Below are 24,962 nucleotides of genomic sequence, written 5' to 3'. Positions count from 1 at the left end.
CTCTGTGAGTTGTGTAAACTGTGATATACCTCTGTGAGTTGTGTAAACTGTGAGATATACCTATGTGAGTTGTGTAAACTGTGAGATATACCTCTGTGAGTTGTGTAAACTGTGAGATATACCTCTGTGAGTTGTGTAAACTGTGATATACCTCTGTGAGTTGTGTAAACTGTGAGATATACTTATGTGAGTTGTGTAAACTGTGAGATATACCTATGTGAGTTGTGTAAACTGTGAGATATACCTCTGTGAGTTGTGTAAACTGTGAGATATACCTCTGTGAGTTGTGTAAACTGTGAGATATACCTCTGTGAGTTGTGTAAACTGTGAGATATACCTCTGTGAGTTGTGTAAACTGTGAGATATACCTCTGTGAGTTGTGTAAACTGTGAGATACCTCTGTGAGTTGTGTAAACTGTGAGATATACCTCTGTGAGTTGTATAAACTGTGAGATATACCTATGTGAGTTGTGTAAACTGTGAGATATACCTCTGTGAGTTGTGTAAACTGTGAGATATACCTCTGTGAGTTGTGTAAACTGTGATATACCTCTGTGAGTTGTGTAAACTGACTGATATACCTCTGTGAGTTGTATAAACTGTGAGATATACCTCTGTGAGTTGTGTAAACTGTGATATACCTCTGTGAGTTGTGTAAACTGTGAGATATACCTATGTGGTTGTGTAAACTGTGAGATATACCTCTGTGAGTTGTATAAACTGTGTGATATACCTCTGTGAGTTGTATAAACTGTGAGATATACCTCTGTGAGTTGTGTAAACTGCGCCTCCCGGAACTGTGACAAGGCGTACGTGTTTCCCTTCTCCACCTTACACAGACCCATGTCACTGATACGATGACACATCTCGCGCACGTTCAGGAGGGCAGGTCTCAAAGACTGAAATCACAAACACTAAATAAATCTCACGCACATTCAGCAGGGCAGGTCTCAAAGACTGAAATCACAAACATTGCCATCAGATCATAGAGACTGAAATCATAAACAGCAAATGCACGTTCAGCAGGGCAGGTCTCAAAGATTGAAATAAAAGAAACACCGGCATCAGATCACAGGGGCTTGTCTTCCAGATTGTGGGGGGAAAAAATTGTTTCCATAGCATCATGTTTTCATTGGTAATTTATACCTTGTTTGAATAATACCCCCTGCAAGTAGTATCATATCATTTTTTTTTTTTTTTTACTTTTCACAATCCGGAAGACAATACCTTATTATGAAGTGATATCTATTTTCCTATGAGAGAAAAATAATAAATATTTTATTGGATATAACAGTGTTTGTTTATAACGAACTGCTTTTTGCTGGCTGTGGAGATTCCCTATAACGGTGTTTTACTGTATAATGAAGTTTGGTTATAATGAACTGCTTTTCGCTGGCTGTGGAGATTCCCTATAACGGTGTTTCACTGTATAATGAAGTTTGGTTATAATGAACTGCTTTTCGCTGGCTGTGGAGATTCCCTATAACGGTGTTTAACTGTATAATGAAGTTTGGTTATAATGAACTGCTTTTCGCTGGCTGTGGAGATTCCCTATAACGGTGTTTTACTGTATAATGAAGGTTGGTTATAATGAACTGCTTTTCGCTGATGCTGGAGATTCGCTATAACCCTGGTTTGCGGTATTGCCTCACAATTAGTTAATTAAATTAATTAAACAGGACACACTTACCGGGTTGACGATGAAGAGGTTCTCGTTGAGAGCCTTAGTGCACTCAGTGATTTTCTTTGTCCTCACATTCTTTCTCCATACATTGAATGCCTTCCATTTTCTAAACAGCGCAAAAGTCTTGATCTATAAAAAATGACGAAAATATACTACTTAAAACATTGCACTCCATCATGAAAAAAACTTCCTATTTGATTTGTTCTAACTACTGACAACTAGTATTATATGACATCTGGGTTGTTCTTACAGAGTAAATTCAATGGGGAAAAAAATAAAACACTTACATCTGGGTGAAATGTAACATTATAGATCTAAGGTTCGTTGGTTTTCAGTGAAAAAGAGTCCATTGTATGCTATAACTATTGGATGATTTGGACTGAATCATCATCATTCAAAAACTGTTAGAGCGTTAACTAATCTTAAGACACCATGCAGGCTTCTGTTATAGCGTTAACTAATCTAAGACACCATGTAGGCTTCATATTGCAACACAAGAATCTCCAGGATTTTCACGCCTGTGCTGGCTGGAAAACTTCATCATGTGCGTAGCGCATCGATGAAAAAGTTTTCCGTCCATTTTTCCCTATGATACCGCCATCAAGAAAAGGATTGTAAGATTCATTTCTTAAACACACTGTATTACACATTGAAAGTTTTTTACACCTGCACTATATATTTCTATCATACACCTTGAAAACTTACACATGTACTACATATTTCACCACACACCTTGATGATTTACACCTGTACTACATATTTCATCACACACCTTTATAATTTACACCTGTACTATATATTTCATCACACACCTTTATAATTTACACCTGTACAACATATTTCATCACACACCTTTATAATTTACACCTGTACTATATATTTCATCACACACCTTTATAATTTACACCTGTATTACATATTTCATCACGCACCTTGATGATTTACACCTGTACAACATATTTCATCACACACCTTTATAATTTACACCTGTACTATATATTTCATCACACACCTTTATAATTTACACCTGTATTACATATTTCATCACGCACCTTGATGATTTTCTTGAAGTAGTTGTATTCCTGTTCCCAGCGGTCGAGGGTGACAAATTCCGTCTCATCGTCGTTCCGTATCCTGGTCACTCCCTGCTGACTGATGGTACAGTGGTCAGTCTTGCTGATATTCTCATGACTCACGACCCTGAAAAACAACATACATTTATTACAGGATAGTGAGGGAAATACGAAGATCTGTTCAATCCCCCCCTCCCCAAAAAAATGGTATTCCTGGAGGGCAACAGGTTGTGTCTCATCACCCTTGTTGTATTGTGATGCTGGGCCCAAATTAATCACCTTATCATTAATTATGGTAACATTTTTCCCCATGAAAATTTGACCATAAAATTAGCTTACAAAAAATAATTTTTAACAACAGTGGAATATAAAATCATTTAATAATCTATCACTAATTCTAGGTATTATTTGAAGAGGTCCACAGTACTTGATGGGGTAATCATAGTACATTTGAACTGCTGTACTTACTTATAGTACATTAGGATTGTGGTACTTACTTATAGTACATTAGGATTGTGGTACTTATAGTACATTAGAACTGCTGTACTTACTTATAGTACATTATAACTGCGGTACTTATACTTATAGTACATTAGAACTGCGGTACTTATAGTACATTAGGACTGTGGTACTTATAGTACATTAGGACTGTGGTACTTATAGTACATTAGGACTATGGTACTTACTTACAGTACATTTGAACTGCAGTACTTACTTGAGGTTGTAGTAATGGTACTTGACTGAGGATTTCGGCACATTTGGACTGAGATACAAGAATCCTATTCGCTTGTCCTCTTTAATCAGCCTAATTATTTCGTCGGCATCATTCAACCCTTCGTGGGTCTCAGCAACTGCAAGGTTGGACAGATTGGTGTGATATAAAAATTGTACTCTTAAATTTAAAAAAGGTCTAGAAAATATTGCAAATATCAGATTATTATGAACTTCCCCCTGGCCCCAGGATTGTGAAACATCTTAAGCTTAAGTCAAAATTTTAATATTGCTATGAAATTATTGAGATGTCAATCATTCCAAAATAATATTGTTTTATCAAATTTCTAATGTCTGCAAATTAAGAGTTTCAGTTCAAAGGTAAGGCCATGCATGCAAAGTAAAATATATGTGTCTTTCCGGTTTCCCTGTTTTCCGACTGCTGGCCTTAAATATTTTATTAACGATATACATACATCAATAAAAAACCCAAAATTTCAAACTAGTACTTATTCTTTTCCTGTTTCTCTAATCAAAGTTTTTACTACTATTGATCTTCAAAATGTTTGAAAAGACTATTTGTAATGTATTTAGACCAGTGTATTCAAAGCACCTTAAAAACTAAGATTTCAAATAAAATGATTTCGTGAAATGAAATAATTTATCTATTTTTCTACCCTGCCTACTTTTTCAAGGAGTGAAATAGAAAACACATATATCTCAATTTGGATTAATAAACGGGTGATTGGAATTTTGACTTAGTTGTCTGAGATTTTTAAATGAATCCTGGGGTCATACAGATACCCCAACGTTATATAATACATGTGTATAATTTAAACAGAAGATTTCCTCCACAGTTTAGGTGCAAAAATTACAAAAACATCATTGATTGAAACGAAGATTGCAAATTCAACAAGTGAATAATTCACGTCAGATTATCAACATACAAGGCATAATGTAACACTCAAAGTAACCTTGATGTTGTAGACAGATTTCCTGAATATAACCAAAATTTCAAAGCAAAATTCTCCATGGAAAAGAAAGTTCAAACACATTTAACAAAACAAATACTGGTATTTCAGTAAAACAATATTGTTTAGGATCGACAGCTGTGAAGAAATCTCATGAACATTCCATACAGTGAAGTAAACATACTGTATTCAGTATCGGGGTAAAAGTAATATAGTATTAATATAGATCGCAGCTTTTGTGTAATACTAGGTTAAATTACCTAGCTATTTATATCAGGGAATTCGTTTTCAATCAATCTGTGTGCTTGCAGTTTTAACTAATTGTTGAACTTCATAAAATTATCTGTGGATCGACTTTTACAAAATTTTATCAAATGCTAACCTTTATCTAACTCCATTTTCAATATCAAATTTGGAAGTCACGTAGTTGAATTTTGAAGTTTATTTTGTACAACTGGAAGCGATCGCATTTTGAGACCATATAAAACCCATAATTCACTTGCTAAATCGTTTTCTCAATTAAATTCTGCATGGAAAATTGACTGGTTCTTCACATCTATGCTATAAACACCTTCAGCTAGTGCAACCTTTTTCCAACTGAACCTCATCAATATACAATTAAATACTCACGAAATAACGGTAATTTGAATTTTTCAAATAGAGCTAAAGAATCTGAAAGTGATTCATATTTGATATATTGAAATGTAACTTTTAAAAAATCTTGAAAAATTTGCAACATACATAATGTAATTACTATATGAGTGAAATATTCTCGAGAGGGACGTTAAACAACATACAATCAATCAATCATAATGTAATTATGTTTAAAATGGCAACGGAAATAACAAGAGGCTCATTGGCCACATCGCTCGCCTGGTGACATGTAAACAAAATCAAATCCTTATTATGGACCCGCCTTAGCATGGAAATGGGACCACATGCAGTGTTAATGACATTTTGTGACCTTGGGGTTCATTCTTCAGTAGATTAATTAAAAAGAATTGTTCCATATCCCTTTGAATTTCTATAATATGCAAAATTTCTGTATTGACTGAAATTCTTATTGATCTGTATCAATTTTTCAAAATAAACATGTTTGGATTGAAATATACGATTTAACTTGTGTATATTTCAATCCAAACATGTTTATTTAGAAAAATGTAAGTAAGTATAATACAGGAAATACTATAAACAAAACAAAAAACAAACAGAAAACCAATATTGGACATTTGGTCCAGAATTATACAAAATTTCATCAGCCCAACCCATATTTTTTTTTTACCGGAAATGTCCGACAGTCCAACAAATTTTGCGTAGTCCGCCTGGATTCAAATTCTGTTGCATTTTCTCCCCTCCTGTTAATCTTACATATGGCACAAGTGGTTTTGAAAATCTATTTTTTACCTCATTGAGAGGTTGCAACTGTCAAAATTTCATGGATGAACAGACATATGATGGAGGGGCTTTTGATCAGAAAAGTTCAGTTCAGCTTCTGTCTTTATCAGACACTATTTATACCTGAAACCTAGACCCTTACTTTTTGTTTTTGTTGATATGGGCATTTTAGGGCCACTAGTGTGGGTTTTCCCCCGGGGTGAGACAGGTTTTGGCTCTTTTGGGGGTGTAGGCACTCGCAACACCATAGAATCCTGCATTGATAAAAAATATAACAAATTACACATAAATCATCATTCATAGAAGAAGACACCCCCCCCCCCCCCCCTTTCCGTGAATACATCATGTGAACAGATTTTGACCTCTGACTGTAGCTAAGTTGTATACACTACATTGATGTACTTTACCTTGCATCATATCACTCATATGACATTGCAATGATTATGTTGAACTCCTAAAATTCAAATTTTTGCTACAGCAATATTTCCCCATATGTCATATCAAATTCAAATTTATTTTTTTTTAACAAATATTTGGCAAACACACATCAAAAGCATAATTACAAAATTAAACTGTAAGGAATGAATCTATAATAATTAATGTGGACTCATTCTGTGAAGTATAAAATGATTTGGGACAATTGACACTCTTTTAATAAATTGAAATCATGAATTGTTGGGTGAAATTCGGCGCACCTGCTTTTGCTGTAGGTTTTCTGGTAATTCTGGGAGAGGTGACTCCGGTTTATCCATCGGTTCTACTGAACCAGTTCTCTTCATCTTTTTAGCCACTGGCTCATCCTTCTTTATGAGACCTTGTGACTCCAGCTTCATTCGGTTCTGGTTCTGAATATAACTTGGATGGTTCCTTTCCTGGTATTTCTGTAAACTTGGCTGAAATTGAATGAAATCATTCCTCTGATTTTATTACTTACATGTTTTTAAAATTTTATAGTAAATACGTAAACTTGGCTGAAATTAAATGAAATCATTCCTCTGATTCTATTAGGCCAATTAAAATTAATTGGTAGATTATCATCCCCGCCCACCCCTCAAAAAAGGGTCCACCCCGATTTTTTTTATTTTCGCAAAAACTACGATTTCAAACAAACTTGCTTCCCAGTGACTTAAGTGAATGATTAAAGTCACAGAATGTTGGTTTTATATCTTCTACCAAGGATTCTTTGAATGTTAACTTGATTAACACTTTGTGTTGCCTTTTCTTATTAATTTTTTCGCTCAGGAAATAAAAAAAAAAAAATAAAATCCTCCCTGTGACCCGCCCCATATTTTTTTGTGACCCTGGATGATAATCTACTAATTAAGTTGAATTGGCCTAACTTACACATGTTAAAATTAACATTTTATAGTAAATACGTAAACTTGGCTGAAATTTACTGAAATCATTCCTCTGATTTTATTATTTATATACACATGTTAAAATTAAAATTTTATACTAAATACGTTAATCTCGATCTTTTGACAACCAGAGGATTACAAGCGTAACAACTAAAATGAAAATATGATACATCATGACTGTTGTTTAATAACAAAAAACAGATATAAAACTCAAAAAATATGTAAATACCACAGGTTCCAACTTTGGTCCAATCGGGGCATAAGATTTCCTCATCTGAGTTTGTGTGACTCTATTAAATCTTAATGCTTTTGTATTCACTGGTGCTTGCTGTGGAGCAAATGATATAAGGCGAGACTTTAAGGATTCAGGGTCTATACCCCTCAACCCAAGGGGCTGGCTAGCCGTCATTTGTCCACTCTCTTCACTTCCATTCATCCCAGACCCATTCATTGCGGGAGATCCATTCATACTCTTATGAACACCATTTGTTTGTCTGTAGGCCATTTTGTATTCTGGAAAAACAAAAACAGGCAACAAATAAACATCAACATGATCAACAAATTCTAATCTAAAACATGCATTTAAATGATATTTTTATATAGATCTAGTAACATTTTCTGGTGGTCGTTTATATTCTTAAAAATCATTCTATTTAAACAGTGAAATGTTAAGGGCAAAAATTTTGAAAAACTCCAAAAAACACAATATGTTAATCTCAAAATTTGAGTCAAATGCAGGTCTGATCTACCTAGAATCAAATAATAAACAAAACGGTGCTACATATTCAAAAGAATATGAAGCATTCAAAACCTTTAGAAAAATGGAGTTACCAATTACTCATACCAAACCTTTGTGTAATAGCATTAACACGACCTCCTGTACAGAGTAATCTGAATGATTTTTTGGCAGGTGTTCAATCATATTGCACATAGGAGAGAAAATAACGACAAAAAATAATAAATGATCAATCAATCAAATAGTTTATAAAACAATTCACGTACCTTTTCTATATTGTATCCACGTCTATTTGAATATCTGTCTGAAAACACCTTGTTTTCAGTGCATTTTGACCACCAAATCAAATGTTGATGCACTTTTTGGCGGCCATGTTGCTTACATATTGCTTGGCAACACACTTCATTTCTATTTTCTTTCGTATTTATAATTTATTAATATTATATAGAGCATTATTATAGAATTCACAAAATTTGCTCAAAATGAAACTTTAGTCAGAAAAATAAAATTGTTGATAACATAAAATGTATTCTCGCAGGGACGAGGGTAGAAAAATCTATTTTTAACTTTATTGACAAGGTGAAGGTTAAGTGCACGAAGGAAAGGAGAGATTGAAACAACCTAAGAAGTGGACAGAAGGTGATTTTTAACATATTTTAGGGAAATGTAGTGTTTCCGACTGAAATTATTATACAATTAGTGATTCTCATCCACATATGAGTCGGTTTTTATAGTTAGCCTAGTTGATAAAGAGGGCTGTGCAGAATATTAAGAGATTATTAATGCCAGTTCGCCGGCCGTGTTTGCTCTGACTCACTCTGCACAGAAGCCAGTATATAAGATGACCGAGTGAGCGTAGCGTGTAATTTATTAGCTTTTATACGTTAGAAATCTTTATTGAAACTTTGGATTTATTTTTAGATGAATTTGTAGAGAAAACTTTGAACTAGGATATTTGTGTTTTGGATTGTTTTGTTTACGTTCAATACGGTAATTTTTCACTCATACCGGGAGGATGTTACTACAGTTTTAGACCTATGCATGGCATTTAGGGTCATAGCAGTGAGGGCTCTTCATTGTACCAACATATAAAGTGACACAGGACCTTTGTTTTTAAGGACATATCTAAAGATAATGCCAGACACTTGGTGAAAAAATGGTCTTTTGTTTGAAGTGGCACTGGGTTAGAACCTGGACCTCCTGAATTGAATCAAACACCCTACCCACCAAGTTACCATGTTTTAAATGTTGCAATCCATACTAGTGTTGAAAAATCAGGATAATTTCATAATCGATTATGAACACACAGGCAATATCAAAATACAGGATTTTTTTTAAGGTTTTGATTTCAAGGATCTGGGCCTTTTTAATTGGGAAAGATAGCGACATTTGATTGAAATTAGGGAAAATGTTTCATACTTGAAATGAAGTAGGGAGAAAACCAAACCAGCTAGTCTAGAGTGCATTACGGAATAACTGGACTCCTAATTCTGACTTGGTCAAAGCTTACACCTCATTCACTTAAGTAGAGGCCAAAAAATTAAGTTTACTTAACAATTTTGAAGAAAAATTGTAATCTGTGGGCCTGTGAAGGAGATTTATTAACAATAAGGCTACCCTGTTTTGATTTGTTTTCATTGTTTGGGATTTTCAAAGCAATAATTGAGAAAAATTCATGCTTTTTAGCATTTGGAATGAGGCCTTATTTCGGCCCCCTACAGACCCTAAAAAATCCCTGAAATACCTTGAGTTGGGTTGCCGGACCTCTTTGCGGTAGATAATCATATCTATGTTTTGACAATTTTGCAGGACTATGAAATTTGCAAATGTAAGTTTCATAAAATTAAAATCTTCTGTGAACATGTCCTTTAGTGAGAAAACTTATTTTTAAAGTCTAAAACCTTTAATTAATCTCCAACTGACTCAGCAAAGAGATTTCAAGTCTGTTATACGTATTGAAGAAAGGAACATTATGACCACATGAAGGTGAAATCTATAGAGCATGGAGGGGGTTGTACCAAACTGAATATATGTTAAATTCTGGCCATAAGGCCAAGTAAAATTAATTAGTAGATTATCATTCCCGCCCGCCCCTCGAAAATCGCCCCGCCCCGATTTTTTTTATTTTTCAAAATTACGATTTCCGGATATTTTTATGTCCGGTCCGTTATCGTAAACGTACTTTGTTTCACTTTGCCTTTTAGAAACCCAAATACACATGTAAATATGATTTATAAAGCCTTTTCTCAATGAGAGAAGGCATTTTCGAGGTCAAGAATACCATGGCGAAAAATAAAAAATAAAATCCTCACACCCGCCCCATTTTTTTGTGAAGTTTGAATGATAATCTACTAATTAATTTTACTTGGCCTAATGTGCAATATTGGTCCCCATTCAGGGATTTTTTAGAGTCTGTAGAGGGCCGAAATTTGGCTCCATTCCCAATGCTAAAGAGCAGGGTTTTTTTTCCCAAAATGATGCCTTAAAATTCCCAAATGATGGATGCTTTGATGAGAATAGCCATGAGACGCCATCCAACCTTCGTACCACTCTGTTGCAAAACATTTTTGACAGTTTTTTCTCTGCCAAAGACCGGAAATTAAAGCTTGTTTAAGCCACATTGATAATGAAATATCAAATGGTTAACTTTTTGCTTTTTTTCTTCTTATTTATTTGTATGAATCATATTTCCTAATTTCAATCAAATATCGTTATTTTTCCAAAACTTGAAGGCCGTGGCCCTTGGACTCAAGGGGTGAAAAAATCCCTGCCATTAATTCAACAGATATTTCTATGCCCCCATTATTTTATAGTTTTTGGTTTTTTTATCTGTTTGTCCACATGAATTTATTGATAAAAATGAAATGGAGATTCGATAAGGATTCATGTTCTCACGATGTATATATCAAGAAATTTTGTATGATACTTCAATGCCATTTGCAGATGTGCATTTCGCAGGGACAGGAGGATCCAATTGTTGTCCTTAAAGTTATAATGGATCTGAGGGGTGGAGGGTGTAAAATAGTTTGCGAACACCTCTCCCATGTGGCTTATCGGAGTTCATATTGTCTATGTTCCTGCTCATGCTTTCTCCTCCATATCATGCAGTACATTAAATGGAGGAGGTTTTATTTGGAGAACTTCCAATTTGGGGAGCTGGGGAGACATTTGTTTTTCATAAAAACCATCTCTAGTTTTACATGAATTATTGGGTCATAAAACAGTCACTTATTAACAGGATATATTTATTTAAAATAAAGAGTTTATTTTTGTTATTTATTACAAGTGTTTTGATTGGACAAATATAAAGCTGAACGAAACGTTTACGCATCATTAAATCAGAAAACGTTATGCATTCCTATGCGCCTGAAAACAAATAATATAGTGCGGGGAAACTATTCAAATTTTTGCAATTGTTAATCAAGTGAATGAATTGGAATTATAAGAATCAAACATTCTTTTTGAAGAATTTATCAATGTGTAAACTCCGGACATATTATTCACAAACTTAACATAAAAGTGCTTTGTATGCACTTTCATTCATTTTGTGAGTAAAAAGCTGAACTTGACATCAAATTGTAAAGACATAAAAGTGCTACTTTTATTCATTTTGTGAGTAAAATGTCCAGAGTTTACTCATCAATAAATTCTTCAAAAAAGAATGTGTAATCCTATATGAATTTACCTATTACTTTACCATTCAATGCCTCGATCCAATATCAGCTTGTTGTGTTTATTATTTGTCACCCAGAAATATTCAAGTCTGAATCATGGTACATGTTTAGAGTTTTCGTGAGAGATAGAAACCTCATCATATTGATGAGAAATTTCTGTAATAATGATTACCATATGTACTGTAACTCACTACTAATGACAGCAGTGAGTCAAGAGTTGTGGCCCTTTAGCCACACTTCGACATGTCTTGCTCACTTTTCCCTGTGTAACAGAATAGGCAGCCATGTAACACTACCAGCAGTGAAATTCTGGATTATTTGTTCTCAGAAAATATTTACAGACATAAAACTGTATTGATGATCAAGGATTTATCAGTAATCAAAAGATTAACTCCGGGCATTTTGTTGTGTAAATAGAGAGAGAAGTGAAAGTCTCTGATCAGAGGATTAAAATTTCTGTCACAAGGTTAGTCATAGGGGGCATTTATTGTGTATAGATATATATTTATAGATATTTAAAAAAAAAAGAAAAAAAAAAAGTTTATGACAGGGTAAATATTGTGCATGCATTTAAAGGTATTTTGTTGCGGAAAATAATTTTATTATTTGGCATCAATATGTCTGTGTTTGTATTGTACATAATATTTAATACATATTAATATTTTTATAATATTTTGTGTGTTTGGAGATATGTGTCTGAAACCATAGAAAATTTTCTGTTTTAAATTTCCTTCAGATAATTTTCAGATTATGTGTAAGACACTTAAAAAAAATAATTTTGTTAATTGATATTCACACAGTGACATTAATTGCACAAATATTAATGACATTGATGAAGAACTTGTGGTTGGTTATTGTGGCCTGGTGTATAGCTGGGTTGTGTTCCACATTAAGCAGTATATAACCTGATAACAGTGTGTTCTACAGGCATAATTAGTGAAGTGTTTGTAACCTCGGTGTGTACAGGAATCCGGAGAGGTAGTATTCATAACAGTGTCAGTGGTGGATCTAAAATGAGATTGTCCTCACTCCTCTCCCCCCCTTCCCCCCCCCCTCCCCCCCCCCCCCCCCCCTATTGAACATACACATTTTTGTTGGAAATTATAGATGTTTGTGCCTCTTTAGGGGGTATAATGCTCCTATCCCCATTTTAACAGGGAACAGTAGCGTTTATAAAGTCAAAACTCCCAGTTTTGAAATGTTTTGGATCCCCGAGTGTGTGAATTTGAAATTGTGAACACTAGTTTAAATGTAGTATAGGACCTTCATATTATATGTTAAGTTTTGTCCAGTCATAAATCAAAAAGCTAAGTTGTTTCAGAGTAAATTACACTCAATCTAATGTAGACCCTACCCTCTATCTAGTCCCCTGCACCCTTCATCTTAAGACCCTTCCATCCATCTAGACCCCACCCTCCATGTTGCACCCTACATTTACACCCATCCTCCATTTAGTACTCACCCTTCATTTACACCCCAGGGTTTGACACTAAGGCACGTCCGACCGACCGAGACTACTAAATGATAGGTCCGGTCGGGTAAAATGTTTATTTACTAGTCCGACTGGTCGTGTTAAAAATATAAACAAATTTAAGAAACTTTACTTTAAATCATAAGATATTTTATTCATAAAAAAATAACTGTAAAGAGTTTGCGAGCAATTTTGAACCACATGATGACATAATCTCTATCTTTAGTTCTAATAAGTCGCGGTCGTAAGTGATGTTCTACGACATCTACTCATTGCTAATGTGTGTAAAGTTATGTTTTGGTTAAATAGAATTATTGAATTCATTTTCATTAAAAAAAACACCAAAAGTCCAAAACAGTTCATTTGAATTGAATATAAGAAAGTGTTTATTAAACATATGTGCGGGAATGTCTATATAATCAAATATGAAATCTCGTCCTCAATGAAAGCAAAAGATGTCTCAAGAAATAAATAAAAAGGAAAACGTTGGGTAGAAACAAAGCAGGGCTTATGAAATAAAAATTAAAAAAAAAAATATTGAGGTCAATTTATTCTAAATGGATTAAAGAATTTCCGTACCGGTAAAAATTTAAAGAAACTGAAAAAAGGGTTGAAAGTAAAAGCATCAAATTGAATGACGAGATTAAAGATTTTTTTGAGACAATTAAATGCATTTTAGTTCATGCAAACTTTACGTTTTTCATTTAAATTAAGTACATGTATTTAGATATGGAGAATCTTATAAGATTTTTTCTGGAAGGTTGGTCAGGGCTAGTGGATGTAAGGTCAGGTCTAGCAAAAATCATTTTAAGTAGCCCGATTGGTCTAGTGCCCAAAAAAGTTAATGTCAAACCCTGCACCCACCCTTTATTTAGACCCCTCTCTCCAAATGAGATTGCAACCCTTTTATCTAGACCCCTTCCATCTAGACCCAACCTCCGTCTAGACCCACCATTCATCTTGCCCCCTCCCTTCATATAGACCCACCATCCATCTAGACCCGCCATCTATCTAGCCTCCTCCCTTCATATAGACCCTACCCTGCATCTAAATCCACCTTCCATCTAGACCCACCCTCCATCTAGACCCCACCTTCTGTGTAGACCCACCATCCATCTCAACCCCACCCTTCATCTGTCGCCCCCTCCCTTCATATAGACCCCACCCCTCCATCTAGATCCACCCTCTGTCTAGACCCACCCTTCATATAGACCCCACCTTCCATCTAGACCCCACCCTCTGTCTAGACCCACCATCCATCTAGACCCCACCCTTCTCAAAATGGATAACAGGTTTGATTGTGATTTGAATTGGCCAGATTTGACCATCCTGGACCTGTGAAACAGAATTTGAATACTTGCAGCTCAGCTGTAATAAGAATTTCTTTACAAGGGTGTACCTGTGATATTCTTTATATAGTGATTTATTTATTTACATCTGATGACTAATTATCATAATAGCAGTGTTTTATTCAGTGTATGTACAGTAGAGGAAGGGCGTAGACTTCTCTCTGATCGAGTCCTCTTTCTTTTTTAAGCTGTTTATCAGATATTGCTGTTTTATTGATTAATTAGCTTGGGTTTTCAGGGATGGATCTAAAGGGAGCGGATGGAACTAATTCTCAGGTCTTTGTACTGTAATCAACTGTAAACGTAGAAATTTACATGTGTCATAGGAATAAAAATTAGATTTGTAAACATAGAAATTTACATGTGTCATAGGAATTAAAAATTAGATTTGTAAACATAGAAATTTACATGTGTCATAGCAATTAAAAATTAGATATGTAAACGTAGAAATTTACATGTGCTATAGGAATTAAAAATTTTATTTCGATTTTTGTGGCCCTACCATTATTAGAAATTTGGTAAAAGATCAAATTAAAGCACATTGTTGCTACCCAAGGGTGACAATCGATACACGGATGATTTTCGCTATAATAACCAAGGGTGACGATACATAGACACAGTGTTTCTCTTCCACATAGTATCAACAAACACCCTTGGCTAGTGAAAATGTACCTTTTCATTGTAAATTTTGATCTAAGCTTTGGAGACATTCGAAATCTCTTTTGCCATTTTAGCAAATTCAGTCTGGAGAGGTTCGTGGATGTTTACCTTGTTTTGATGGAATTAACACCTGTTGTAAAGAGCTACGTTTACTGCGTTTGTATGACATATATACAGTATATATATAAAAGTTAGTGAATTAGCATTATAGAAGCAAGCTTATTCTGGATATACAGTATATAAAAATTAGTGAATTAGTGTTAGATACAAACTTGTTCTGGATATAATCTTTGCTAATCAGATTAGAGAAACAAGGTGTGTCACTTTCTCGATATCTGACCGTTCTCCGAGAAGAGTCCAGTCATTTTTTATTTTACGCCCCGGTTTTCGTAATATTGATAAAACGAACACGCCTGATCAGAAATAAAGAGTGTTGAAAAGTTTCACGCAGTTTGTGTTCAAATTTTCACAGTGATTATCATACTCTGCCTAGATTTCTGCTTATCAATACGCACAATCATGTATTATTTGTATGCCATAAACACAATGTTACAATAAACGTAACTGTATAGGGATCGATTCGCGATTTTCACATATTATTTCATATTTGTGCTTTGCCATTTGATTGTAAGGAATTTTTTAATGATTCGGGCCATCTTTAAAAAGAGAATTTGATTAGATATGATAGCAGATCATGTGTTGTAATTGTTTTTAAAAGGATGGTCTGATAGTATTTGTATTTTATAGTGTAGATGTATATAATATAGTGTAGTTGTACAGCCTCTGAATGTGTGCATGTTATTATCAATATATTCATTGTTTAAGCTCCAGTTTTAAAACTGCCAATATTATATTCAATGTTTAAGTACTGCTCTTTTAAAAGTTAAAAAACACATTGCTGACTTAATCTCTCAATCTGATGACTCAAGGGTATATACACAGAAAGACAAATAAATAGTTTTTGTATCGGTGGGGACTAAAGCGCTTTACTGCCATTGACAATTCAATCCTGTAGAGGCTTTTAAAATCCCTCAATGATTGTTGTATTCTTGGTATTTGCCACTGTCATCTTTTATTTTGGAGTGTCCTTTACCCTTTACGGTGGTTTTTATTTTTGGAGCACCCTTTACAGCACTTGGTCTTCATTTTTGGAGCACCCTTTATGATGTTCTTTATTTTTACAGCACCCTTTACAGTGGTTTTCATTTTTGGAGCACCCTTTACAGTGTTCTTTTTTTTAGAGCACCTTTTATGGTGGTCTTCATTTTTTTAGCACCCTTTACAGTGGTCGTCATTTTTGGAGCACCCTTTACAGTTGGTTTGATTGTGGATATCTTGACCTTGACCTGAGTATGTGGCCTGATGGTCAGTAGTTCAACTCCCCGGGTGGTCACTTTATACTACAGGTTGTGTCCTTGGATTTGTCTGTCGTATTCCATCTTACTGTATGTATATGGGTAATGGATGTGGCTTGGGGTTAAAATGTGATTGACTGGTATCACCCACAGAACTGCTGTCCCATCATGGGGGGGGGGGGGGGGGGGGATCTGGTAACCCATCTCACAGGATCTTCATGACCTATGTAATGTATAGTTTGTTTAGCAACACAAACACCAGAATCCTGTTAAACAATCTTCATAGCTCGTAAATTTAAAAAAATCCAATTTTACTTGTAACTAAGACTTAATTATGAACAATATATACCATTTACTGGAAAGCGATGGAGTGGGTGTTTACTGCATGGAACTGAATGGCCACATGTTGTGTGTTTCAATCTTGGCAGGGCTGGCAGCTTGGCATTCCAATCTATAAATAGACCATGTTCTGTAACAGACTCAACAGCTGATTCAGGTGTAATTTACAGACAGAATGAATGAAAAATAGTAAAACAAGCCTTACTGATTGCAAATATGTACATATAAAATTGATTATCAGTGAATTATGTATGGATTTAGTTTAAAAGAAGATGCAGCGTCCTCTAAAGTTACAGATTTTATTATAGTGTTGGGTATATAACAGGCAGATTAGCCATCATCCTAAGGTTACAGATTTTATGAATTTGTCGGGTGTAACAGGCAGATTATAGCCTGCTCTAGCTTTGTGCTGTAGGTCCCTGATACATGTAGAAGGTATAGAGTTATTGATAAAAACAGTTCATGTACTGGGTCAGTAAAAGTTGTACAAGTACATATTTATATCATGCTTACACAGATTAAAAAAAAGCACTTCCAACCTACATTAGGGGTCTAAAAACCAAAACTGCAGATATGGATATAGACCTCCAGATCCTCTCTCTCTCTCTCTCTCTCTCTCTCTCTCTCTCTCTCTGCATCTCCTCTCCTTCTCATCTCTATTTCTCTCATCTCTCTCTCAGGATCTGCACTCTCTCTCTCTCTCTCTCTCTCTCTCTGTGTGTGTGTGTGTGTGTGTGTGCCTCTCCTCCTCATCTCTGTATTTCTCTCATCTCTCTCTCTCACACAGGATCTACACTTTGCCAAGTTTATTAGTAGACTGTGTACATTAAAGAAGCCTCACTCGAAGGATTATTTTTGGACAACTTTCCTGAGTCTCTTTACTACTGGTGCTTGGGTCATAACATATCAAATACACATCTATCCTTATACTTATTTACATCTGTATACAGTTAGATGTGTGTTCTTATGTTAAAACCCAAGCACCTGTACTCTTTACAACAAAAATTGAAAACATCTACATGAGTTACCATGGCAATACAGTCTAGTAACTGAATATTTTATGAAGTTAAGGGCTGTTCTGAGAGAGAGAGAGAGAGAGAGAGAGAGAGAGAGAGAGAGAGGTGCTTGCTGTGTAGTACCTACCATGGAGACAGGTGCTCGCTGTGTAGAGTACCTGCCATGGAGATAGGTGCTTGCTGTGTAGTACCTGTCACAGAGACAGGTGCTTGCTGTGTAGAGTACCTGCCATGGAGACAGGTGCTTGCTGTGTAGAGTACCTGCCACGGAGACAGGTGCTTGCTGTGTAGAGTACCTGTCACAGAGACAGGTGCTTGCTGTGTAGAGTACCTGCCATGGAGACAGGTGCTTGCTGTGTAGAGTACCTGCCATGGAGACAGGTGCTTGCTGTGTAGAGTACCTGTCATTTCTGTCCCTTTGTTTGCATTTCTTATCCATCATTCTGGCTTTGTTATATGTAGAGTCGTTTTATGACTCCGGTCCATGTTTGATTATCATAATGTACAGTGTGTCTCATTGTCGTTAACTCAATTCTCTCCATCATCACATCATTGAGGGAGAGTGTGTGGACTCAAAACCATTGTTTGTGACGATGAGTGTGTCTATATATACTCATAAGTCTGTATATATACGCTGTAATTACACACAGAACATATAATCTTAGTATACGCACCTGATGCATTCAGATACAGGACATATGATTGGTGTATGTTCTTTAATTACTAATCAGTACTTCTGATTAAGGGATCCGGTGATTGAGAATGCATTGTTGTAGACAAAAGCAATCTAATAAAAAGTAGACTAGTCATGTGAGTCCCATAATGCTCTCCTCTGTGATCCACTCCTGGACCACTCATCAGAGGAGCTGTCCAATTACAAGTCTAATTATAATTAGATTGCAGACAAGGGGGAATTCCAACAGAAGCACCATTATCATAATGAATCTAATGCCATGCATTTGGGCAGACTCAAATGATAGTCGATGTTATGTGTAACTACATGTTGACAAAGTTGATGATTATTTTCCAATAACAGTATCCATGCAAATGAGAAAAATAGCATCAAAATGAAACAAGTTGAGAATTTTCTATCTTATCAACAAAATTAATGGCATTTATTTTAAGATTAACACTAAATATGCCATAATTATAAGAATTAGTATTGATTGTAGTATAATGACATGTGTACTGTGACTATAGTTAGTACTTTGTTAGTACTGTAAGTATGTAGTATAATGACGAGTGTACTGTGACTATAGTTAGTACTTTGTTAGTACTGTAAGTATGTAGTATAATGACGAGTGTACTGTGACTATAGTTAGTACTTTGTTAGTACTGTAAGTATGTAGTATAATGACGTGTGTACTGTGATTGCAGACAACAGACACTATGAGTGTATCTCAGCTGAAGCCCGTCCACGATGTCCCAGATATTGACCTGGACGATATCGACAAACTCCTGGAATCTCTGTCTCCCGAGGAACTAGAAGAATTAAATGGAAATTTTGATCCAGATGTGAGTTTGTAAGATTGAAAGTATGAGTGATTGACATGTGTTGCTGATGAAAATGAAGGAGGAATAACACCCCAGAGATATGGAAGGAAAGTGGAGGATATGTACATTAACATTTACCTTATTTAGTTAAAAAATACAGTTTTTATAGAAAGTGATTTGGAAAAAAACTTAAAAGCCCTGTTAGACTTAAACACATGAACTACAGATCTGTAATCAGCCTACAGTACACAACACAAGTCTTATACACCCCTCCGTGGACAGACCACGGTGGAAAATCCTGTGCTCGGCTACGAAGCTAGGCAATTGAATTTAAGAATGAATATGTGCATGTATTTATAGTTTCATTCAAGTTTCTAAAGGAAGTCGGCCATTATGACGATGTGTTAGTCCTCCTTAAGGAGGTACTCTACATTGTCATAATGGCTGACTTCCTTTTAAAACATGGATGAAAATATAGATATGAGCAATATTTATCTATTCATTTCAAAACTCATCGCCTAGCTGAGTAGCTTAATAGGTTAGCAAGTTGACTACTGAACTGTAGATTATGGGTTTGTTGAGTCCAGCAGGGGTTTTAATTTTTTTCAAATTGCTTTCTACTTAAACTGCATTTTTTAGCCGAGTTGCAACGAAGTTGAACTCGGCTATTGGTTTGGTGATGAGGGCGGGCGGTTGAGTGTCAACAATTGGTTTCCGGATGATAACTCGAAAAGTTTACAATCTAATCAAATGAAACTTTGATATTTTGTTGGGTACCAGGTAAGGAAGACCCCTATTGATTTTAGAGAAAAATTGTCAAAGGTTAAGGTCACAGTGACCGAAAATAGAATGAAAATTTCATAAAAATTTGGTTTCCTGATGATAACTCAGAAAGTTTAAATCCAAATCAAATGAAACTTTGATATATTGTTGGGTACCAGGTAAGGAAGACCCCTATTGATTTTGGAGAACAAAGGTCACGGTCACAGTGACCGAATATAGAATGAAAATTTCAGAAATATTTGGTTTCCGGATGATAACTCAGAAAGTTTAAATCCAAATCAAATGAAACTTTGATATATTGTTGGGTACCAGGTAAGGAAGACCCCTATTGATTTTGGAGAACAAAGGTCACGGTCACAGTGACCGAATATAGAATGAAAATTTCAGAAATATTTGGTTTCCGGATGATAACTCAGAAAGTTTAAATCCAAATCAAATGAAACTTTGATATATTGTTGGGTACCAGGTAAGGAAGACCCCTATTGATTTTGGAGAAAAAAGGTCAACGGTCAAGGTCACAGTGACCAAAAATAGATCGAAAGCTCGGCTTATGCACCCCTGGGTGCATATATTGATTTTTGAGATGTAAATTTGAAAGTTTTCAATTTCAAAATATTGTTATATATATCCTCCACTTTTCATCCATATCAAATTTCTTTGGTGTAGCATACCTCCTTAATTAAGTCATATGATGTAAGTCACACTGCTCATGTTATTGATGGACATCTCTCTCTACATGAGTGTGGTCAAGGTTTGAGACCACCATTTTGTTTTTGTATCTTGTATTTAAATGCTGGTAAATTAATGTTTAAAAAAAACTTCAGGAATATGCAATTGTTACCAATATTACATATAATTATGATTTATGGACTGATAAGACCATAGAGTATTATCAGTGTGACAAAAGGGACAGTATACAGACGGACAGACAGACAGTTATTTTGTGTCTGTAATTAACCCTCCTTGGTTAATTTTTCCCCAGAATGCCTTGCTTCCTCCTAGTCAACGAATGAAGGATCAGACCAATAAGGTACCGACCGGGCCGTACCAGAGACAAAAGCTCCTACAGTTCCTGGAGAAAAAGGCGAAGGAAGAAAAGGACTGGGAGCAGAACAAGCCCTTTGTGAAGGAAATTAGAGGTAGGTCAAAGAGGTCATGATGGGTCATTGCAGGTCTGGTAGTGATTAACAAAAGCTGACTGGGCAATTTCCTCTGAGATGGACAAGCTCAAGTTAGCTTAGCTGATCGCCTGTTGTCCATCTTCTGCACTGTATGTCTGTAAACTTTGTACATTTTCGACTTCTTCTCCAGAACCACTTGGCCAAACTTGGCACAAGCATATTTGGATGAAGGGCTTTCAATTCTGTTCAAATAAAGGGCCATGCCCCCTTCAAAGGGGAGATAATCACAAAAATAGGGTGGGTCATTTAAAAATCTTCTCAAGAACCACTGAGCCAGAAAAGCTGAAATTTACCTGAAAGCTTCCTGACATAGTGTGCAGATTCAAGTTTGTTAAAATCATGACTCAATGGAGTAGGATGGGGCCACAATAGGGGATCATAGTTTTACACACAAATATATAGGGAAAATCTTTAAAAATCTTCTTCTCAAGAACCACTGGGCCAAGAGAGTAGAAAAGTATATAAAAGCTTCCTGACATAGTGCAGATTCAAGTTTGTTAAAACCATGACCCCCCGGGGATAGGATGGGGCGACAATAGGGAATCAAGGTTTTACATACAAATATATTGGGGAGAATCATTAAAAATCTTCTTCTGAAAAATCACTGGGCCAAAGAAGTTTACATGTACATGAAAGCTTCCTGAAATAATGCAGATTCAAGTTTTTAGAAATCATGGCCCCTGGGATTAGGTTGGTGTCGCAATAGGGATAAAAGTTTTACATGCAATATATAGAGAAAAAATTTTAAATATGGGCCAAGGTGACTCAAGTGAGTGATGTAGCCGATGGGCCTCTTTTTTATTTCTTGTATAAAAAAGATTGTCACTACTTTTCCAGTGTTGCGTAATGCTTATCAGGTGTAATTAAAGACTGTTGCACCTAGTAAGCTGATTTAGTAACAGTAAACCACGAGGAACACTGCAGACCTGTACAAGGTAACCATCCCTTACCAGTTTAGCTGCTGGATAGATAAGAAAATGTCCTTAACCATCCTCATCTAGATTTGTACAGCTCTGCCTGATGGCTGCTGGATAGATAAGAAAATGTCCTTAACCATCCTCATCTAGATTTGTACAGCTCTGCCTGATGGCTGCTGGATAGATAAGAAAATGTCCTTAACCATCCTCATCTAGATTTGTACAGCTCTGCCTGATGGCTGCTGGATAGATAAGAAAATGTCCTTAACCATCCTCATCTAGATTTGTCTGTCCTCTTTTATGAGAGAGACATTTCTAACTCTCAAATAATTTGCAATCATTAGTTTCTTTTCATGATTAGATCTTGAATTTTAAATTTATTTTGTTTTCAATGAATCAGGGATTTTCAATTTGTCAATTTCCACAGTAGATGTTGAATTTGTCGTCATTTCCGCAGTAGATGTTGAATTTGTCATCATTTCCACAGTTGATGTTGAATTTCTCATCATTTCTGCAGTAGATGTTGAATTTGTCATCATTTCCACAGTTGATGTTGAATTTGTCATCATTTCTGCAGTAGATGTTGAATTTGTCATCATTTCTGCAATAGATGTTGAATTTGTCATCATTTCCACATTTGATGTTGAATTTCTCATCATTTCTGCAGTAGATGTTGAATTTGTCATCATTTCCGCAGTAGATGTTGAAATTGTCATCATTTCCGCAGTAGATGTTAAATTTGTTTTGCAGGGAAAGTGTGGAAACCAAAGGAGGAGCCGAAATCTAAGGAGGAGCAGGATCACTTGGAGACGGAATGGGACGACATTTTAACACAGGCCTCGGAGGAGGAACTGGTGGACCTGGCTGCCGTGTTAGGGTTCCATGGGATGCTGAATCAGACGCAGTACTATGCTGGACTGGATAACATGAAGTTAGAAGGAGGCGGATTTCAAGGTAGGATATAAAAAGTAGATCTAATAGTGCTGAATCAGATCCAGTCCATGTGTTTTGCTGAGAGGCAAGGGTGGATTGCGAGCTTGAGAATGAGGTGGTATATGATGAGATATTGTATGGTGTGTGTGTGATGAGATATTGTATGATGTGTGTGTGATGAGATATTGTATGATGTGTGTGATGAGATATTGTATGATGTGTGTGATGAGATATTGTATGATGTGTGTGATGAGATATTGTATGATGTGTGTGATGAGATATTGTATGATGTGTGTGTGATGAAATATTGTATGATGTGTGTGTGATGAAATATTGTATGATGTGTGTGATGAGATATTGTATGATGTGTGATGAGATATTGTATGATGTGTGTGTGATGAGATATTGTATGGTGTGTGTGATGAGATATTGTATGATGTGTGTGATGAGATATTGTATGATGTGTGATGAGATATTGTATGATGTGTGTGTGATGAGATATTGTATGGTGTGTGTGTGATGAGATATTGTATGATGTGTGTGTGATGAGATATTGTATGGTGTGTGTGATGAGATATTGTATGGTGTGTGTGATGAGATATTGTATGGTGTGTGTGATGAGATATTGTATGATGTGTGTGTGATGAGATATTGTATGATGTGTGTGATGAGATATTGTATGGTGTGTGTAATGAGATATTGTATGGTGTGTGTGATGAGATATTGTATGATGTGTGTGTGATGAGATATTGTATGATGTGTGTGTGATGAGATATTGTATGGTGTGTGTGTGATGAGATATTGTATGATGTGTGATGAGATATTGTATGGTGTGTGTGTGATGAGATATTGTATGGTGTGTGATGAGATATTGTATGGTGTGTGTGTGATGAGATATTGTATGGTGTGTGATGAGATATTGTATGGTGTGTGTGATGAGATATTGTATGGTGTGTGTGATGAGATATTGTATGGTGTGTGTGATGAGATATTGTATGGTGTGTGTGTGATGAGATATTGTATGATGTGTGTGATGAGATATTGTATGGTGTGTGTAATGAGATATTGTATGGTGTGTGTGATGAGATATTGTATGATGTGTGTGTGATGAGATATTGTATGATGTGTGTGATGAGATATTGTATGGTGTGTGTAATGAGATATTGTATGGTGTGTGTGATGAGATATTGTATGATGTGTGTGTGATGAGATATTGTATGATGTGTGTGATGAGATATTGTATGATGTGTGATGAGATATTGTATGATGTGTGTGTGATGAGATATTGTATGGTGTGTGTGATGAGATATTGTATGATGTGTGTGATGAGATATTGTATGATGTGTGATGAGATATTGTATGATGTGTGTGTGATGAGATATTGTATGGTGTGTGTGTGATGAGATATTGTATGATGTGTGTGTGATGAGATATTGTATGATGTGTGTGATGAGATATTGTATGATGTGTGTGTGATGAAATATTGTATGATGTGTGTGTGATGAAATATTGTATGATGTGTGTGATGAGATATTGTATGATGTGTGATGAGATATTGTATGATGTGTGTGTGATGAGATATTGTATGGTGTGTGTGATGAGATATTGTATGATGTGTGTGATGAGATATTGTATGATGTGTGATGAGATATTGTATGATGTGTGTGTGATGAGATATTGTATGGTGTGTGTGTGATGAGATATTGTATGATGTGTGTGTGATGAGATATTGTATGGTGTGTGTGATGAGATATTGTATGGTGTGTGTGATGAGATATTGTATGGTGTGTGTGATGAGATATTGTATGATGTGTGTGTGATGAGATATTGTATGATGTGTGTGATGAGATATTGTATGGTGT

The 24,962-nt window shown here is 35.6% G+C and overlaps 2 protein-coding genes across 6 annotated transcripts in view; one reads left to right on the top strand and one right to left on the bottom strand.

Moving 5' to 3' along the window:
- LOC125661113 (dynein axonemal heavy chain 6-like) overlaps window positions 1-8,327 on the bottom strand; it is a 73,526-nt gene extending 65,199 nt beyond the window's left edge. For all 3 annotated transcript variants that reach the window (XM_056148138.1, XM_056148139.1, XM_056148140.1), the window contains exons 1-8: window positions 8,195-8,327; window positions 7,422-7,705; window positions 6,530-6,727; window positions 5,977-6,088; window positions 3,473-3,608; window positions 2,737-2,884; window positions 1,691-1,813; window positions 765-899 (exon numbers count right to left, since the gene is read on the bottom strand). In XM_056148138.1, the coding sequence (XP_056004113.1) occupies window positions 765-899; window positions 1,691-1,813; window positions 2,737-2,884; window positions 3,473-3,608; window positions 5,977-6,088; window positions 6,530-6,727; window positions 7,422-7,697 (1,128 nt within the window). In that variant the 5' untranslated portion in view covers window positions 7,698-7,705; window positions 8,195-8,327. The remainder of the gene's footprint in view (window positions 1-764; window positions 900-1,690; window positions 1,814-2,736; window positions 2,885-3,472; window positions 3,609-5,976; window positions 6,089-6,529; window positions 6,728-7,421; window positions 7,706-8,194) is intronic.
- A 159-nt stretch (window positions 8,328-8,486) lies between these two features.
- The window catches only part of LOC125661090 (tropomodulin-like), a 29,957-nt gene continuing 13,481 nt past the window's right edge, over window positions 8,487-24,962 (top strand). For 2 of the 3 annotated variants that reach the window (XM_048892978.2, XM_056148145.1), the window contains exons 1-4: window positions 8,487-8,567; window positions 19,170-19,307; window positions 21,052-21,208; window positions 22,918-23,121. In XM_048892978.2, the coding sequence (XP_048748935.1) occupies window positions 19,182-19,307; window positions 21,052-21,208; window positions 22,918-23,121 (487 nt within the window). In that variant the 5' untranslated portion in view covers window positions 8,487-8,567; window positions 19,170-19,181. Of the gene's footprint in view, window positions 8,568-11,828; window positions 12,069-19,169; window positions 19,308-21,051; window positions 21,209-22,917; window positions 23,122-24,962 lie in introns of those variants that run through there. The other variant, XM_048892977.2, reaches the window with a different exon arrangement.

This window comes from Ostrea edulis, chromosome 8 (genome assembly GCF_947568905.1).
Source record: "Ostrea edulis chromosome 8, xbOstEdul1.1, whole genome shotgun sequence".
NCBI classification, from domain to species: Eukaryota; Metazoa; Mollusca; class Bivalvia; order Ostreida; family Ostreidae; genus Ostrea; species Ostrea edulis.
This window is presented reverse-complemented; position numbering and strand designations above follow the sequence as displayed.